At 39.4% G+C, this 21,316-nt stretch overlaps 1 protein-coding gene across 1 annotated transcript in view; it reads right to left on the bottom strand.

Annotated features, from left to right (window-relative positions):
* plcl5 (phospholipase C like 5) overlaps nucleotides 1-21,316 on the bottom strand; it is a 222,898-nt gene that overhangs the window by 3,845 nt on the left and 197,737 nt on the right. Inside the window, exon 5 of the mRNA XM_060848861.1 lies at nucleotides 11,612-11,721. Coding sequence (XP_060704844.1) covers nucleotides 11,612-11,721 — 110 coding nt within the window. The remainder of the gene's footprint in view (nucleotides 1-11,611; nucleotides 11,722-21,316) is intronic.

The raw sequence follows: 21,316 nt of genomic DNA, 5'->3' as shown, positions 1-21,316 counted from the left end.
TCACAAAATAAGGAGCTGCCCTCTTAAGGAATTTCTTCTTTCAGATGGTAGTGAATTTGTGTAATTCTTTACTGCTGAGGGCTGTAGAGGTTGGTTCATTAAGTATATTCAAGATTGAGACAGATAGCTTTTTAATCAGCATGAGAATCAAGGGTTACTGGGAATAGACAGGGAAGTGGAGTTGAGAATGATCATGAGCTCACTGAATGGCAGAGTAGATTCTATTGCCATATGGCCTGCTTCTGCTCCTGTATCTTATGGTCCTAAGTGTTCCTGGAATTTGATGCCTAATCTTTATTAGCAATAGATCAAGTCAGGGTAGTAGTAAGAAAGGTTCCAGTTAGTTTCAGTTCCCATGAGCTACCGGACAGAAGGAATTCATCTTATGGTCCTGGATGTCACTACTTGTCTACTGACCCATGAAATTACCCACAATCGAATGCTCACCAGGTGAGGGTATGATCGTGCGTGGCTGTGATTGTCACTGTGGCAATAAAACGTGCCGAAGTGATGAATGGGTTGTGGAGCGGTGGTCGTACCCTTCTGACCCACTGCACATTCTGCGAGAACCTTCAACCTGCTATCAGCACATATGGAACCACCACATTAATCATTGATTTCAGCAAGGTAACACTGTAATCGCACACACCACTGGGAAGCAAAGGACAGTGACGTCAGGCAGGACACAGCTGCACAACCAGAACTCCCTGGAAAGGATCTTACAAAGTAGCCTGAATTTCATTGGATAATACCCAGCTGTATACCCACAAAGATTATACTTCTACTTGCATTCATTTATCAAGGTGACATGAACAGCTGGTCATACTTTTGTACTGTAATTTAAGCATTTCCAAAGAACATAGGAAACAAGAGTAGGAATAGGCCATTTAGCCCTCTGCGATCCAATGAGACCATGGCTGATCTTCCACTTCAATACCAGATATCCTCCTAGCCTTTTCATATAAAAGCATAAAGAAATCTATTGATCTCTGTCTTGAACATATACAATGACTGAGCCTCCATACCTTTCTGTGGCTAAAAATGCCAAAGAATCACCACCTTCTTATTGATGACGTTCCTCTTCATCTCAGTCCTGAACAGCCTGCCCATTATTCCGACACTGTGTTCCCTGACTCTCAAAATCCCAGCCAAAGGAAACAACCTCCCCTGTCAAAGACTGCAAGAATGTTTTTCATTCCTGGGTGAGATCACCTCTCATTCTTCTAAACTTCAACGAATACAGCAAGAGACTTTTAATCTTTCCTCGTGACAATCACTCCATCTCAAAATTAAGTTGCTGAACTTTCAATTGTATTCCTCTATATCTTTCTGTAGGCAAGGAGACAAACACTGCACACAATACCCTCGGTGTGGTCTCACTGAGGTGCTTTGTAATGGCAGTAAGGTACCTTTGCTCCAAGATTACAATCCTCTTGTAATAATGGCAGGTTTCTTACCATTTTCTCCACAGATTTACGAACCTCCACTAATCATCACAAAACCTAGCTATATCACAATACTATATCAATTAATTATAACCTCCACTAATCATCACAAAACCTAGCAATATCACAATACTATGTCAATTAGTTGTAACCTCCACTAATCATCAGAAAACCTAGCTATATCACAATACTATATCAATTAATTTGCATCTCTCATTTTCTCATTCGGTTCTCTTATAATCTGCCTCTGTGACACATTTGCCCTCGTCCCCTCACTGTCAATACCTAATAACCCGCCCATCTTCCGCAACTCCCCCAGGAGGTGGTGACTGAGGGAAAGGGAGGGAATGAGCAGGCAAATACAACTACAGTGCAGTGACACAATACCTATCTGCTCAATTTTCTTTAATCTATTCATGGGATGTGAGCACTGCTGGCTGGACCAGCATTCATGACCCATCCCTAATTACCCTTGAGAAGGGAGTAGACAGTTGCTTTCTTGAACCACTGCTGCAGGTAGACCCACCATTCCATTGGGGAAGGAGTTCCAATGGGGCCATCACCAACCAGAGGTGGACCGAATCCATCCCAATGTTAATGAACTATAATTGTAAATGGACGTCTTATAGTGTCATGCATGCATACGTGTATTAGTTGAGTTAGAAACTCAGGACTTGGTGGTCAGGGAAGATTAACTACCAATCTTTGAATCTTTCCAATTTGCCTTTAGAGGGCAGTATGACGGGGAGAGTCACCTGGACGGCCATGCTTGATGTGGAATGGTGCCCCTCCAGCTACAGCCTCTGGCTTCAGGCTTGTGACCTGTAACTACCAATTGTAACTACCAATTGTAACTACCAATCTTTCCAATTTGCCTTTAGAGGGCAGTATGACGGGAGAGGTCAGGCTTGATGTGGAATGGTGCCCCTCCAGCTACATCCGGGCTTCAGGCTTGTGACCTGTTCCAGGAAGAATAAGCTACAGAAATAAAAATGTGCTTCGTCTGCTTCTCGCATCTCTAGAGATAGAAAGGCAGCATGAATGAGTAGCTGAAAATGTGTTGCTGGTTAAAGCACAGCAGGTTAGGCAGCATCCAAGGAACAGGAAATTCGATGTTTCGGGCCAGAGCCCTTCATCCCTGATGAAGGGCTCTGGCCCGAAACGTCGAATTTCCTGTTCCTTGGATGCTGCCTAACCTGCTGTGCTTTAATCAGCAACACATTTTCAGCTCTGATCTCCAGCATCTGCAGACCTCACTTTTTACTAGCATGAATGAGTAGTCAAGGGACATGGTCTAATGATCCTGAGCAAAATAAAAAGAGTTCAAATCCCACCAGGGGCAGCTGGGGAATTTACTAACAGTTAATTAAATATGTTTGGGGAAAAACAAATCATAGAACCCCTACAGAATGGAAGTAGGACACTGAGTCCACACCAACCCTCCAAACAGCATCCCACCCAGATCCATCTCCCTACCCTACCCCCTAGCATGCACATCCCTGGACACTATGGGGCAACTTAGCATGGCCAATCCACCTAAAACACACATTTTTGGACTATGGGAGGAAACCAGAGCACCTGCAGTAAACTCACAAGACATGGGGAGAATGTGCAAACTGCACACAGACACTTGGGGCTGGAATCAAACCTGACTCCCTGGTGGTGTGAGGCAGCAGTGCTAAGCATCTGATAGTGTTGACAAAGCGACCACAATGCTACCAGATTGTTGTAAAAACCCATCTGGTTCATTAACATACTTTAAAATCTGTTGTCTTGTCCCAGTCCAAACCCTCAATTCCAACTGCCCTCTGAAAAAGTCCAGCCAGCTACCCAGCTCTACAGCAGTTCACCACCACACTCCCAAGGGCAATTAGGGATGAGATAGTTGTGGATAAAGGGTTTCAGCATAGAATAAACAAGCAACCGCCTGTGGGACAGCATTTATTTTGGGTGCTATTAACAAGAGGGTTGAAGGGAAAGCGATCCCCAGCAGGCAAACACACATTGGGAGCTCCACCTGCCCGGCAATCTCATTGACTCACATTTTGTTCTGATCACTCTATCCTATTAAAATAGTTCCCTCTGTGGTAGTGTTAGCTCAGGGACTTTTGGAGGCAAACTGATCAAGTAGACATATGGTGTGTCATGCTTCAAAGTCACCACAGAGCGGCACCACACACATACTCTAAACATCCAAACCTGCATGCCCATCTTCCCTTTCAAAATTCACTGCATTTGGAAGTTTTTTTTTAGACTTACAGTGTGGAAACAGGCCCTTCGGCCCAACAAGTCCACACCGACCCGCCGAAGCGCAACCCACCCATACCCCTACATTTACCCCTTACCTAACACTACGGGCAATTTAGCTTGGCCAATTCACCTGACCCGCACATCTTTGTGACTGTGGGAGGAAACCGGAGCACCCGGAGGAAACCCACGCAGACACGGGGAGAACGTGCAAACTCCACACAGTCAGTCGCCTGAGTCGTTTTAGAGTTCTGTCACAGCATATTCTTGCTTAGGGAAACACAGTAATAACTGTACCCCTGTTGTACAGTTAGAATGACACTGTTTTTTTTTGTAAAGGAAACCATTCCTCAGGCTTTTTTACTCAAGAGGAAAACTAAGGGCAGGGCTGAATACAGTCCACTATCCACAAAGATCCACATTTGTGTACATTCATTCCATGATTTGCCTCAGTTAAACCCAAATTTCAGGAAAACTATGGGAAGGTGGATGCTCTCCAGTACCTTGGGAACTGGAATGATGCGATCTGAAGGCTGTGTTATGAAGAAATCCCTAATTAACAGTAAATTCATAAAGCTGTTTGCCCCAGGCGTAAAATGCTATTGATTGCTTTAAATATCTATTAATCACCAATACTGTTGCCTACCATTTTAATATAAAGGTTTTTGAAAGCTGTAAGCAAACAATCACCTCCCATCCCTCAGGGACATGTGCATGCTGTTATTTCAGCTCTGCTCTGGTGTGAAGCAAGTACTATTTCGCCACACATCCTTCCAAACTCACAGACAGTTCAGACAGCTCTCCAATTATTAAACATTGCCAACAATTTCCCCTCAATCAGATCTTATGGCCACATGATTATGGATTGAGAGGCAACTTTCTGAGATCCATTCAAATAACAAAAGTGCGGTTAAGTTCCTGAAACACAGAATCATTATGGCGCAGGTGGCCATTCTGTCCATTGTGACTGCGCCAGACCTTCAAACGTATGTCATTTCCTGCTGCCAATCTCCTGCTTTTCCATTAATATCTTTGCAAACTATTTCTATCCAAATAATCATCCAATATCCTCTTTAATGCCTCCATTGTGCCTGCCTCCACCACATTTCCAGGCAGTATTCCTGATCCAAAATACTTGCTGGTGTGAAAAAATTTTGCTTCTTGCAACATATCACACCAGGGAGGGATCAGAGACAGGGAATTGGCTGGAATACCACCATGTGGTTTTCAACCACAAGCAGAGTCACTAAACTTGCCTAATGGAGTCCGGGGCCAAAATCTCCATTTGGTCCATGCCAATCCCATGTATAATTATTCTCTCACAGCATTCACACTACCCTGTGCCAATCACCTAAGGCTAAGAAGTTAGGCTATGGTGTTTTTTAGGCCAGATATGGGGCTCTGTCTCAACAGAAGTCTGTTCAGAAAATCACAGGGTTGCTATATTTTCTATCAACAGATGGAAATAGAGATGCTGATTTGTCAGGATCAAATTTGTGTGGTGATGCAATGTATTGGAAAACCTACAGAGAAGTATCCTTGGAAAGACTGCGATAACTGGGGAAGTGTAATGAACCAGGAATTCTGAAACCTAAATGTGAAATGGTTTGGTCCTTCACATATCACAATTATGTGCTCTACCACATTGTGTATACCTTCTAATGCAGTGATTCATTTTAGGCATTGGTCCTTAATTGATCAGCATTGCATAATTGCTGTCATGCATTTCAATGTTTTTCCAATTGTAAAAAGTGCCATAACATATTAAAAACATATGTTTTAGAAATCTTGTCAGCCTTTGCTGTCATGTTTTGCACCATGATTTAAATCATCTGCCAGTACTGGATGTTAAAGCCATGCTTTTAAAAGTGGAAAGAAATGTTGGCAGCTGCTCTGCCTTTTGACTTGCGCATTCTCTGCTTAGAAATGGAAATGAGATGCCAGTTGATCTGTCAGTTTCAAGCATTACAGCTGGAACCTTTTGTTGTGATTGGTATACCTATTAAGAATGCTTGGCTGAATTTCAAAAGCTTATGACAAATCAATGATTAACAAATGATCTATTGATCCACAAATATTTGACAGATTTAACAGGTTGTAATAACAGAGTATGCCTTTGATGTGATTATTGTTTGTTTACAAAGCAATAGGCATTTAAGCGATTATGCTGAAAAATGTGTTGCTGGAAAAGCACAGCAGGTCAGGCAGCATCCAAGGAGCAGGAGAATCGACGTTTCAGGCATAAGCCCTTCTTCTTTAAGTGATTATGATCTATTTATGCTGGAGTCGACACTTTTAACTGACTTGTCAGAAAATATATGTTTGAATTCAAGATTTATTTTCTTTTACAATGATTTAAAATGACTCCCATTGCTACTGCAAGACTCCAAATGACTGCATATAGTTAACACAGTGTTAGTGATTATAAAGGATATATAGAATGGCATAAAAACACCATTGATCATATAAGTGGTTATTGAGAAGGGTAGAGGGGATGTTGAGGGAAATGGAGGGCTGAGGTTTTCATGGCCTTTGAATGACCTGAGCTGCTAAATTGCTGAACTTCTAATTAGTTTAACTGAACACCAACAACTCTCATCCTTTCCATAGCAGCCCTCAAAATACAGTGCAAACCCCAATCCCTGGATAAAAAGTCAAAAGTCTTAGGCAAAGTCATGGATGGATGACCTGTGCACGACCAACGGTTGAGTTTTTCCAGAGCCCTAGCTCCTGCCCTTCACTTCTTTCCCTTACCCTATGTGCAAGTGGAGATTACACTTCCTCTAATAAAGGCAGAGCAGCAAAATAACCTTCAGCTTATTAAAAAGTGTTTCTAAATGAGGAAATGCTACAGGCGGGGTTTATATTTATTTTCCTGTGAGCCGGTACAGCTTTTCTGGTGAATACAGTGAGCTTGAGCTAAGAGCTGCTCGCCCACAGTTTGGATGGGCTCCTATTTCTGGGTTAGATTCCACAGTTAATTTTTTTCCAGCTTCGTGATAATCCGGAATCCCATTCACAGAGATTCTCTGAAAGGCGATGCCTGAAGCACTCTGCTCACCTTCCCCAAGACTCATGTCCCTCAATCACAAACCCTCTGAGATGTTACATTAAGAACGATAAACAGGAACAGTTAGTTACACATGTGAACTAACAGCTTGAGGTGCAGATATAAAGATAAAGTAAGATGCATACGTTGATACAAAAACTCTTACAGGGTAGATAGAGATATAGAGATAATAAGGTATACATAAACAGAAGCCACAAACACTGCTGTTAAAGGATGCAATTAAACAAATCACAAGCATATTTTCCCCAAAGATAGAGAAAATAATCTCTTAATAAAAGAACTAACGTCAATACTTTTTGTAAAATGATCAATGATGTAAAATGTTTGCTCCATCTGCTTTATGTTTGAGAAATGGGAAGTAGGGAAGCATTTTCACTTTCCGACTTGAACAGTTCAGACACTGGTTGGTTTCTATGATGGGGTGTCAATTTGCCCTGGCAGATCATCACACAGATGATGAAAAGGAAACTATAACTTTGTGGTTTCAAAATTAGCTGCTGATACTGACTCTTTTCAGCTTTTTTTTTGTAAATGAATCTAGTGAGAACCCATAGATTTGCCCATCCCTAGCTGCCTTAGAAAGGGGAGGGTGCACTTGTTCTCACATTGACAGTGTTCCCAGTGACATTGGGCAGCAAATTTACAAAATCTACCACAATCACTGAAACACCCTGATAGTCGCATGCCATTAAGACTTAGTCTCTCAAGATCAGCAGAAGTCCAAACACTGCAGAAACTGGACACAGAAACAGAAAATGCTGGAAGCACTCAGCAGCTCAACTGGTATGTGTGGAGAGAATGGGACCAATTTATGTGTTGTGAGTGTATCTGCACCTGAAACATAAACTTTAGTCAGTTCCCACTACATTTTCTGATCAACCTCGTATTTCCTGCATTCACCACTTCTGTTTTCATTTCAGAGTTCATCAAATGACTGAAAGTCATAAACCAAAGAGGTCCTGTCTCAATGAGTTCATCAATTTCAAATGTGTCTTCAAAATAAACCCAAATTGAGTTATGCTTGCAAAAATTAGTTCCTCAGCATTCAATATTATTTAAGTAATTAGATGAAATAAATACTGGAATCAATCATACAACTAAAAGAATGTGTTCATAATAATCGATTTCGTATTCAGGCCCTTTAATGTTGAAACTCTTTGATTAATTGTCTAGCTCTTCACATTATTCCTGTAGCATTCCAACTTGTTCACTTTGTAAGTCACTGAAGGGAATCATTGTTTCAAAGGGGGAAAAAAAAACTGTTGTAGCAAGTCCAAAGTCTTCACACATTTTCCAATTTGATCACATTCCAAAATCCTATCAATAGATTCTTATTCTCTACCATTAATAGCAATTCTATGAGACAAAAAGCCTCATTGTCTACAGCAAATGATCCATCCAGGTCTGTTTTAAACAGAGACTCTTATTGTCACAGAGACAAAGAAGACACCTCAAAGTTGTCATGCCCTTTGTAGAAAGACTGCGGGTAACCTCCGGCTGGTTGCTTGCTCTGTTATAACTGAGGTCATTCAATTGCATTGTAATAATTGGCTTTAAAGCAGGCAATGGGAATGCGAAATCACACAGGGATGGCACACAGTGGGTTAGCTGCAGGCCTTTCAAATCTTGAGCCTATGGTTCTAATGCAATCTAGATTGTTAGTCTAAATCCTTTCTTTTCTGATTGACACTGTGATCCTGTATGAAATAAATTCAAATGGTAGCAATCCAATAGAAAGTAGTGCAAGACTGAAATGCAAAACTGGTGAATCCTGTGAAGAAAATGATAAAATGTAGCAGAGATGCAATCAGAGATCTTCTTAGGTGGAAACAAATTGGTGAGCACTTTGTCACACAGTCCACAGTCACTCGTGACCTAGGATTGCCTGATATTTTGTCTAAATGTCAGAAGTGTTCTGCACCAACATTCCTCATCTTGGTAAGTACAAAATTGGCCACAAAACTACAAGTCTGCAACAGTAACTCTAATTTACTTGTTTCTTTTTTTTTAAAAAAGCCATGTAAGTTATGAAGTTGGCATCATTCTCTGTAATGGTCAATGCTCTTAGTTATCTGTTGGTTGGTCATGAGTTTCCCCTCAGGGATTCCACTTTGGCGGAATTCTAATTACAAAGGAGCCTCTGCACAACACCCCCTGCCACCCACATAAACACACACACGTCCATTGTGTTAAAACAACTGTGGTTGAAAAGTTCAAGTGTTTAACTGAGTTGAATGTACTCTACTGTCTGGAAGTCTTCATCATAAAGAAGCACAAGAAATTTTTTTAAAAACTGTTAGACTATTCCGCCATTTTTGCATGTGTCACTTCTTTGTGAAGACAATTAATGCATCACCCTCTGCTTGAAATATTTATCCATTTTTTTTCCCTTAAGGGGTACAATAGTCTCCACTTCATCCATTGCCTGTGAAAAATTCATTTCACAATATTCTGTGACATCAGGGTGCCACCAGAAACAATTCTAGAACATCCATACAACTCAAAACACTCAGTTATTATTTGTTGCATGCAAATACAGAACTAAAGAAAAGGTTGATGGTGTGTTGTTGAACGGATCTGAGTATAAGGAGGTCAAACCCATGCCTTAAATACAAAGTCATGGGTATCCCACCTTAAAAGGATAGAGCTTAGCTGGAGTACAGTGCAGCAGAAAGGTGCCTGGACTTTAAAGATTTAATTACCAGGAGAGATTACATGGATTAGGATTATATTTTCTGGAATTTAGAAATTCTAAAGTGGTCATTTGATCTGATTTTCCATGATATTAAAGGGTCAGCAAAGATAGATTAACTATTTCTGCGAGTTAGGGAATCTAGGATTAGAGAACATAGTTTTAAAAAAAGTCAGAACCAGACCCTCCAGGAATGAAATTGACAATCTTTTCTTCAAGCAAGTGTGCTGAGTGTTTGGTTTCTCATTCCACAAGTATCCACTGATGTTATCTTCAAGTGTGTGATCAATAGGTTTGTGATATCCAGAATTACTAAGGGATACGAGGTACATGGGGCCAGGAACAGAATGATGAGGGACTAAACTTCATTTGGACTTTTTCCTTCATCCTTAAAGTAAAGGAAGGGGCAGAGAATGACCCAGATAAAAGCAATGAAATTTGTTTGCTGAACTTTACAGTGCTGGAAAGGAGCTAGTGAATATTCCACTGAACCTTGTACTTCTGAAACTGTGAGATGATTCAGATTACTGAAGCCTTATGTTTCTGTCATTCATTATGGTCCTATCACTGGAATTAAAGCCGATATTTTAAAACTGACTATATTGACATCATAGAATTTAAACCTAACATTTCTGAATCACGAGTTCGATCAAATTGCATATAACACAAAAACTGATTACTGTTCTATTGTAGAGTTTGCACAAAATACAAATTATTTTATTTGACTTGTTATTTCAGTCCCAATCTATCATAAATCAACAACATTTTAAGAAATGGTTGGTGGGATATGGACCATGCAGGTGGGACTAGTTTAGTTTGGGATTAGGGTAGGTATGGACTGGTTGGCCCTAAGGGTCTGTTTCTGTGCTGTATGATTCTATGACTCTGTTAGTTAACACTTTATTTGATGAGGTTGTTGATCATGTCATTTGTATCTTACATTGACATGGTATTTTCAAGCACTAGTTCACATACTGTTGAAATACTTTAACTCAAAGATTCAATGCAGCAAATATGTATAACCTATTCCATCTTATATTTTAAGAAAAGCAATTCAGTTAAAGCATTTTTGACAGAGTACATTGAGTTTATTGTTCACTGTACACTGAGTGCAAATCATAGGCTAATCAATGTGAGGATTCCTATGGATACAGGTTTCAACAGTGTTGCAGCACAGATCAATGAGTTAAAATACAGCATGTAAAAAATATCCTCTTGTTTTGAATGGTGAACAATCTTGTCTTTCCTTTGTAAAAATTGGTGGCATAATAGATGGCAAAAAGAAGTTCATCTCACCATATTATCTTATAAGGTGCTATCTATTCAGCCAGCAAATTACGAACGCATCTCCAACAATGTGGCTTTACACTAATGCCAGGACTTTTCCATAATCTTCAAATTGCATTGTATCTCTTTGCTGGGATGGTTGTCCCTTCCTGATTGTGATCCTCATTAAGTGTGTACATTATCTCATACACAAAGCCACCACTAACAAATGTTCATATTCAATATACTTGTATCAAAATCATATTAACGACATCGACTTGTATACAAGTGACAGCATGAAGCAGGAGGATTTAGACACAATGATAGCATCCCAACCCTGAGTCAGAAGTTCTGCATTCAACTCACAATCCAGAGCTTGATGGCCCTGAAAAGTATGTTTGTAACATGGCCATACAGGGTGATCATCAACCTTACAAATCTCAACAAGCTTGTGGTGGACAATTAAGAGTGTCCTGATCATTCATGCTTGATGTGGGCTGGTGCCCCTTAAGTTACAGCCTCTGACAGCAGGCTGGTGACCTGTTCTAGAAAAAAACAGATATGGAAACAGACGTAGACGCATGTTGGTCTGCCTATAGGCACAAAGAGACAGAATAAGGAGGGAATTTACTGAAGGGTTCATTTGAGCCCCTGTAAATACTGACTGATTAAAACCTGGCTAGATTTAGACGCTTATGCTAGCAATGTGTAATTTTGCAAATAAATATACAAGTGGGTAGAGGTGTTGTTCCATCCTGAAACAACTGGCTTTCTGGAGTATACTATTCCAATCCAGGAAATAAAGCAAACCACACACAATGGCTGTTACTGCATAATCCATCAGAAGATTATGGGAGCTCTGTAACAGCCTAAATAATAGAAGGTACTTACTTTTAACACTGTGATATTCCAAGCAAAACTCTCAATTGCCTTTTGGAGTTTCCGTCCTTTCAGACCTTCTTTTGATCCAATTCCATGCAAATCTTCATGGAAATCCAGCCCTGTGCATTTGGACGAATAAAATTTAGTTATAAGATCGAGTTTTCATTTAAGCTAAGACATTGAATGCAAGAGTTTGCTGAAGGAAGACCAGCTTTGTTGAAGCCTTTCGTCTTGAACTCATCACATTTGCAAGAATACCAAAGTAAGGATGAAGATCATTTTAGATCATATGAGAAACAAAAAGGAAAACAACGTTACTTCTCTGATATCACAATGTGCAAATGTCAAAAGATAAAATTGGTCCATTACTCTCAGACTATAGAGTCATGTTGGAATGCAAAAGTTGAGAGGTAATAGAAGCTCATCAAAGCAGCTCTTTCTCCCAGGTGACCTGAAAAAATGAGTGTGACAAGCTACTCAATGGTGGGAATTGTCAAGAGTCAGACCAGACACACAGGTCATTCAATAATGACCAAAATAAAACACGTTTTCTTGCTAATTTGCCCCTCCCAAATTCAGAACTATTGTAGCTTACTGTCCAACTCTAACTGTAGTTGAACTGGGTACTCTCTTGGTCTGTATGGACTCCAATGTGCTTTTACTTGATAAATAGCTGTTTGGTCCTTTCTTAAATGCACAGATCTGAAGCGTAAGGCAAAATGGCAGAACTAAAGACAGAGCAGAATTAGAGGAAACAGTGGAAGTGTTCCCATTCCAATGACAGAAGAACTTAAAAGATACAAGAGTATGCAACAAATCATAACTTGCTGTCAAAGTGACATGAAGATTTATAGGGACTTGTTGTGGGCAAATCAACTGTTGTGTTTTCCTACATCACAATGCTCAGTGGTGGAGCACTTTGGTGCATCCTTTAACAGTGCTGCATCAATCTTTCATTAAAATTTATGCACAAATAATACAACAACTTCACATGAAGGCAGGTGACTCATTCAAACAGAAATATGAAAAATGGCTGTTTGAGTTGTGCTTTTCCACTGTTTGTGAAACCAACATGTTGCTGTTTGCCTCAGCAGTGAAATGCAGTTGCCGTATTTGCACAGCAGAATCAATCGAAACTCATTCTACAAAGTCAAGCCTTGTTCAATTCCACTCAAGTACTTTTAATTTTACAAAAAGATGTGATAAATGCCAACTTCAGGAAATGGTGCTGGCACAGAAAACTGACTATTGCAAGTGTGGAGTCCGTCAGTGTTTCGTGGTAGTAGGTTGCAAATATGTCAATATTAAATGGTGCCTTTAAAGCTTTTTCTGTATGTTTGCACTCTCCCACTGAATGCATTGTTTTTTATGCTCTCCACCTAATTTCACACTGGGTTTATATTACACTGCCTCTGCATTGCTAATTTCACAATCATTCAATCTGACTGCTGAGAAGACGCATAGTTGCTTCTATGTCCACTCAACCCCTAGATGTCTGGCTTTTCTTGTCATGACATTATAACCTCACAGCTCCAAGCAATCTGCGACATGTAAATTTATAAACTTGCGCATGAAATGTAAATTCTAACTGGTGGAAGGCACAGTATCCTGAATTATCTTCACCGTACTGAAAATAAAGTATCTGCTGTAAGACTATCTTTCAAGCACCCGTGTTTTGGACTGCAGTGAGTCAAGAAGGCAACTCACCACCATCTTCTCAAGGATAACTAGGGACAGGCAATCAATGCCCACACAAATAAGAAAAAAACAAAACAACTCAAGCATAGATTAATGAGTTGATATGTAACAATTCACAAATTACTACAAACTTAATTCCTTTGGTGAGGAAATTCTGTTTTCTATCTTCTTCAGTTTCTAAAATAGAATGGATTCTTCCCACTTTTTAAAGAACGCCTATTTGGAGGCTAAAGTGTAACAATAGTTTCTTTAAAGCATTTTACTGAAAAGTCGAGTTGGATGGATTATAACAGAAACCTGAGAAAAGGCTTCAACCCTCACTCAAACCCATGAAAATAATTATTGTAACAGCACTCTCTGTGCTGCCTGCTACCATGAAATAAAGACTGTTATATGTAAATAGAATTGAGGAAAATTCATCAGAAAGGACAACCATAGAAAATTAAAATGCACCATTAATTATTGTAGAAATGTATACAGTCGGAGCAGGAGTAGGGGGATTTGACTGTTCCAGTATGCTCCACCGTTCAATATGATCATGGTTGATTCCTTATCTCAGTCATTTTCCTGTTTTCACTCCATACTCCTTGATGCCATGCCTTTAATACCTAAAACTTTATTAATCACTTTCTTGAATACACTCCATTTCCTGGTCTCTAAAGCCTTCTATGAAAGAGAATTCCACAGGTTGCCCACCCTTTGAGTGAAGTAACATTTCCTCACCTCAGTTTGCCTGTATCCTGAGACTCTGATCCCTGATTTCAAACTCCCCAATATGCTGCTAGCAACTGGCGACCTTGTTAGAATTTTACTTGTTTCAATCAGATCCGCTCTCATTCTCCTAAACTCTAGTGAATACAGAACCAATCTCTCGCATTGTACATCTTCAGCATCTGCCTAGTGAACCTCACTTCACACCTTCTAAGATAAACGGATCTCCTGTTAAGTAATGAGACTACAACTGCAATATTCCAGGTCCAATCTTGCCATTACCTTGTTTACGTGCAGTAAGGCGTTTCTATTTCTCAACTCAAATCCTGCGATCAAGGCCAATATTCCATTAGCCTTCCTAATCGGTTTGTTGCACCTGCCTGTTTTTGTTGCATTGACTTGTGGATAAGATCACTCAGATCCCTTTGTTCATCTGCATTTCCCAATGTATCACCATTTAAATAATATTCTGACTTTCTGTTTTTCACACTGAAGGGTATAACTTCACATTTATCGATACTGCATCGATTATGCCTTTGCCCACACACTCAAGTCATTTCGATCACTTCAAAGCCTCCGTGCATCCTGCTCACAACTCATCATCCTACCAAGTTTTGAGTCATCAGCAAACTTGGAAATATTGCATTTGATTCCCTTATCCAAGTTATTTATATTTATTGTGAAAAGCTGAGGCCCAACTGGTCCCTAAGGTACACCACTAGTCACTACCTGCCTCCCAGAAAATAAACATGTATTCCTACTGTCTACTTCCGCTCTGCCAACCAATTCTCAATCTATGCCAGCATATTACCTCCCAATCCCATGGGCTTTAATTTTATCCACTAGCCTCTTAGAATTTTATCAAAACCTATTTGAAATCTAAGTACACCATATCCACTGGTTCTTTCATATCTATACTACCAGTTACATCCTTAAAAAGCTTTGATAGATTGGTTCAGCACGATTTTGTTTTCATGAACCCATGTTGACTTAGTCTAAATTCCTTATTGCTTTCCAAGTATTCTGTTACCATGACTTTTCACCATTGTTGAGGTAAGGTTAATGGGTATGGAATGTTCTATTATATCTCTCCTTCCTTTTCTAAAACAGTGGGTTTTTGTTGTCACCCTCCAATCTGTAGGAACTGTCCAGAATCTATAGAATTTTGGAAGATGGCTGCCTAGGCATCTAATATTTTTAGGACTACTTCCTTTAACACTATGGGATGCAGATTATCAGATCATAGGGAAATATCAGCCTTTAACCCCATAAATGAATACTAATCTCTTCAATTCTTCTCTCTCACTAAACCCTTGGTTCCCTTAAATTTCTGGGAAAACGTCTTGTCTTCTTTTGTGAACTATTTTATGCATTCAATTGTTCTGCCTTTTTTTTTGTTCTTCAATACAATTTCTGACTTTCTCCTTTTTCTGAGAGCTTGAGGCTTCACATTTGTCAATTTATTTTTAGTGCCAGAGGAGAAATACAGTAGTAAGGATCACTCAGTAAACTTCAAGCCTGCAGTTCCTCTTCAAGTACAGCTTGCATTTTATAAGCGTTTCGTCAGTTTGAATGGTGATTAATAGTTCAAATACACACTATCACAGTAATTTTTGTGCCAACTCTGTCAGCAAAGACTGCAAAACAAAAAGCCCATGGAGGAAACGATATCACTGACACAAACTTCTGTATTTCTCCATTTAACTGTAAGCTGCTGTTAGCTTTACCTAGTAATAATGGTAAGAATTGAGAGGCACATCATTGTTAACACAGTAAAATCTGATCATATTATATAGCAATACCATACAGCGGAGCATCTGAAAGCGATTGAATGTACTGCATGATGGATTCAAGAGATTTATTCAACCCAGGATTTACAGATTACCATGGATTTATCCATAAAACAATGACATTTTATCTCTTTCAATAAATTGAGACTGTTCTCTGTAAGAAGTTAATATTTTTTTCAGCGAACAGATTTCTGTACTGACTTCTTAGCCAAAGGATGGTTCTTCAACTTAATGTACAAAGTACAATATGACCTAAGATATCTGAATTAAATGATAATTACTCAGTAACCATGGTGTTCTGCTGCTGTGACTTACTGGCAAAATTTCCATTTAAAAAATCTTTATATTGATTGTGGAAAGAAAGCAAATCTAAAATAACCAAGAGTTTCAGGGAACAAAATATTCTGCTGGAGTAATTATCGTTTCTCAAAACAAGGGAATTTAATTCTCAAATATAGGAAAAATAAAGTGGAAATGGTGGTGTAGTGGCTTTGTCACTGGGATAATATTCCAGAGCCATAGCCTTATGGGGAAATTAGAATTCATTCATGGCAGATGGTAAAATTTGAATTCAATGAAAATCTACGAAAGCTAGTCTAATGATGATCATTGTCAATTGTTGTTAAAAGTCCACCTGATTCAATAATGTCCTTCAGCGAAGGAAACCTGTCATTCTTACATAGTCCAGCCCAAATGTGACTGTAAATGTCTTCCAAAATGGCCAGAGAGACAATCAGTTAAAGGGTAAATAGGGATGGGACACAAAGATTGGCATTGCCAAGGATATTCCATACTCCGTACAAGATAAGAAAGATACATTTAAAAATCATTGTCTGTGCTGCTATTCGAGAAGTTCACCACTAATCTACAGAATTATGAAAGGTTTTCTGGGAGAATCTATCAATGGAAGAACAGGCATGTCTCCCAATGAAGGGAAGATGACTTAGGATATGCCATTTGGAACATGGATCCCAAGGCTCTGGATGCTCCAAGCTTCCAGAAGGTCTCCTGAATCTTGGTGGAATGATTGAATTGTTGGGTTTCTGATGCTACTGTGCATTTTCAGAAAGAACGAAGAATACATAACGATACAGCACAGGAATAAGCCCTTTAGCACTCCAAGCCAGCATTGACAGTTTGCCCTTCCATACTACCATGGTCTTCACTTATAGGATCCATATCTCTCTATTCCCTTCCTATTCAGGTATTCGTCCAGGTGCTTCTTGAATGCTGCTATTCTGTCTGTTTCTACTTCCCCCTCTGGCAGTGCATTCCAGGTACTCACCACCCTCGTGTGAAGAGGGTGCTGTTTTACTTTGGTATCATTGGTAAGGCCAACATGGAGTGAATCACTAACAACAATAGTGCACTTATACAGAACTTTTCACAAAGGAAAGCATCCCAAGATGCTTCATAGGAACACAACTGAGTAAGATTTGATGCTGAGCTAAAGAAAAAGATAGTAGTACAGGTGACCTAACGTTTGGTTGAAGAAGTTGGTTTTAAGAAATGGTGCAAAACTGGAGACTAAGGTTTAGTCAACTTAAGGCATTACCATCATCAGAGAGGTGAGGAAACACAAACAGTGGGCTGGTCCCTCCCCCTTAAACGAAAGGTCACAATCATACTATATAAACACCAGATAATCTGAACATTCCAGAATGATTATTATGAAGTATAATATCATTTGTGACAATTTCATTTCATAATTTAAATAGCCACACGGAAAAGTTCAAAGAAGCTCATATGATTCCTGAGAATTAGATCAGAACAAATGCGTCAACAATTGTCTAATAATGATTTTGCTGCTAATCACAACATTATTCCATGAACTGAGTTGCACCAAACACACTGATGAGATTTGCTAAGCTATAGGTCAGTGATTTTGAAAATGGTACAAGGCGTATAATGGCATTTAATTTCCTCGAATAATAGTTTCAGGCACATCGCTACTATGTATATGTTACAGATGACTGCCATATTGAAATAAAAACAAAAATGATGGAAATACATAGTGAGTATATTAGGAGCTGACAAAAGTTGGATAACTAAAATATCACCCTCTCCGTGCTTTCCTCAGATGCCATGACACCTACTTATTATTCCCAGTATTTTCTGTTTTTAATTTCAGATTTTCAACACGAACAGATTGGACTATATTGGTCTGTCCAAAAGGCAATCTGCGAGTGTCAGAAAAGAGAACAAGGTAAGACTGTGACTACAATTGAAGTCTGTTGCTCTCTGCTTTATATAGAAGTCAACTAAAGGATTGTGACAGGACATGACCTCTGTGAGCCAGCCCTCTGAATAGTACATTCTAATGAAATATGGTGGGGATGCAGTGTGGGACATGGCCTCCATCGCGACCACAGCTGGTTCATTGATGCTTGTTGACAATTCAGAGAATTATGGCTCTCTTGCTGCAACAAGTGCTGTCACTGGCTCTTCCATGTTGCAGTGCTCATCCCCAACTGCACAATGTCATCTGGCACCACAACAAGGGAACATCCTGTGTGGAAAGAATGAGTCCCAAGTCAACAGGATATGAACTCCAAGACTGAAAGGAAATAGGCTCAAACTGTGATTTCCATTATTAGCGATACCAAACTCCTCCCACTCATAAATCTGACCACAAACCAGAACCAGAGTGGAAAAATATCCTATTTGGAAAGAAATTCCTGGAACTTTAGAGCTGAGAGATCATCTTCCCTGCTTGTAAAATGAGTGAATAGCAGCAATAACTTGCATTCATACAGTGCCTTTAATAGTGTACCATTACCCACAGAAGTGCTTTCCAGCATTATTCAACATCTAACTTTCATGTTTTGAACCATTCTGCGAAAATAAAATCAAGTGGGCCAATGGGTTACAGATGGTGACCTGATGGTTCTTGAATCAGGGCTAAGGCACTGGTCAGATGAATATAAGGCTCCTTTCAATAAACACATAGTTGAATCAGGAACAACAGCACAAATTGTTGGAAAAACTCAGCAGATCCGGCAGCATCTGTAGGGAGAAAGCAGAGTTAATGTTTCTGGTCCAGTGACCCTTCTACAGAACAGGACTCAAAACATTAACTCTGCTTTTTCTCCACAGATGCTGTTGGATCTGCTAAGTTTTTTCCAGAAATTTCTGGTTTTGTCTGCAGTTCTTTGTTTTCTTCTGTCCAGCTGAATCAGAATTTGGACATAAATCTATTGTTGAATTCTGTTCAAATGGCCATTAACTTACTGCAGATACTTATGCAGCAAAAGCATTAAAGGAACAGAGGAGTCAAAAATTGTTTTAGAATAGCAAATACAGGAATGGTGCAAAAACAGGTTTTCTTCAACTCATTCCATCTTATTGCCCGAGACAGATTTTATCCTGAGAAATCATACTGGTGAAACAATAGTATTCTTCTGAGACTAGACGCTATTACAATAATCAGACTTTGGCAGTCAGTGAACACTGTGCTGTTTTCAAAAAACTATGGTGTTGAAATTCGATGTTGTTCTCTGTTTTAGTATGATTATTTCTTGTGTTGATGATTTGTTTGATGTGAAACTAGAAAAGAACTAATAATAGTCTTGTAAATCAACGCTATTTCCCTTGGACACAAGGATGCCAAATACTCAACAGATTTTGCTGTGAATTACATTGAAATCTTTTGAAGGAATGTGATGACCTCTGACACACACATCTCTGAAGAGTTCTCAACAATGAGCTATGAGAAAATAATGATCTGCAATAGGGACATGGCCTCCAGTGGCTGGAGTAGGTGTTCTTGTGTTTGCCAGCTAGGGAATGCTGATGTGTGCCATTCTGCAGCTTAAAATTGCCTCTAATCCTTCCACAGTGCAATGTTCACCCTTAACATTACAATGTCCTCTGTCACCATAAGACTAGAGTGATGCCCATTATAACAGTCATGATTTGGAGATGCCAGTGTTGGACTGGGGTGTACAAAGTTAAAAATCACACAACACCAGGCCCAACAGGTTCAATTGGAAGCACATTAGCTTCAACCAACTGAAGGAGCGGCGCTCCAAAAGCTAGTGTGCTTCCAATTAAACCTGTTGGACTGTAACCTGGTGTTGTGTGATTTTTAAATTATAAAAGTGACAGGGTCAAATTTCAAGAGCTGTCATTTGAATGAGGTGGTTCTACTGCAGATGGCACAACCCAACTACAGGGACAGCTTTAAGGAGAACACCAGATGTGAGTGGCAATTCTGTTAGCCACATCAGTGGTTACTGTGGGAAACAGAGGTGGCTCTGTTTGCTGCAAGCTAACAATACCGGATGTCATAGCTCAAACTGGAATTTTCTAATCAATCCTTTCAGCAATGTTATTACATACTTCTGGAGCAGGTGGGACTTGAAACTGGGCCTCCTATCTCTGAGATAAGGACACTACCAATGTGCCTCAAGTAAAAGTAGATTTGCAAATCACTGACATCTGTGAACTTCCCCCAATATTCACAATTCTTTGAAGATATAATGATGAAATGACTACACAAAATTAACTGAGAGTTGGTAGTCCAGAATTGCTAGAGTAAAGTGTGCATTTTGCTTCATATTTTTAGAGGTGTACAAGATATTATTACTTTTCTACTTGAATTCTCAAAAGAAACAAGCTGATTTTGAGGCTACAGTAATTGTTGATAAGAGTTTGGGTAATGACATCAGCACCTTTCAATATGAGAAATCCCTGACAAACATTGTCCTCAATGCTGACTGTCATGGCAAGGAAAAGTGAAATGTGACAAGGGAAATAGATTAAAAATGAGCTAAGTCATTTGATATTTTACAGTGAAACCAAGACTGCATGCTGAAGCAAAGACATTCCAATACTGTTATGATTTTACTTGCTGCAGTTACGCAGCAAATGATGTCACAATGACATAGAATATTCAGCAAAAAAAACTATTTGATCTAACCAGCCCATGACAGAGATTAAGCCTCTGCCCATCTAACTCTAATTGCAAAACCATATCCACTTCCCCGTTGCAGGGTTATCTTAATTGCTGCCCCTTAAATGTATTGTACAAATTGCCTTAATTTCTTGTGCTAGCAAATCCACGTTCGCACTGGCAAAGAAGCAACTTTTAAATTCCTGACTACATTTTATAGTATTGTGCCTTGATGACCTTTAAGTTTGCTGCTTGGCCTCTACTATTAAAATGGAACTCACTCTGTCCCTACTTCATAAAAAATCTATCAACATTTCAATGACTTTATCAGATCATGCCTCTACTTTTCTTTTCAAAAATAAACAAACTCAAATCATCTTTTATAATTGGCGTAATCTCACATTTCTGGTGCTGTCCTTGTAAGTTGTTTGTACTATCTCCATTGTCTCTCCATCCGTCTTATAACAATGACTCCCAGAAATGTGCATGGTATTCCAAGTGTGGTCCATTCAAGGTCTGATACAATTTTAGCATAATTTCATCTCCACAGAAATAAAGCCATCTACTTGGCCTGCCTTTTTCTGATCTTACTGGAGGACAACTTTCATGAATCTGTGAACT

The sequence above is a fragment of the Hemiscyllium ocellatum genome, chromosome 32 (assembly GCF_020745735.1).
Source record: "Hemiscyllium ocellatum isolate sHemOce1 chromosome 32, sHemOce1.pat.X.cur, whole genome shotgun sequence".
NCBI lineage: Eukaryota > Metazoa > Chordata > Chondrichthyes > Orectolobiformes > Hemiscylliidae > Hemiscyllium > Hemiscyllium ocellatum.
This window is presented reverse-complemented; position numbering and strand designations above follow the sequence as displayed.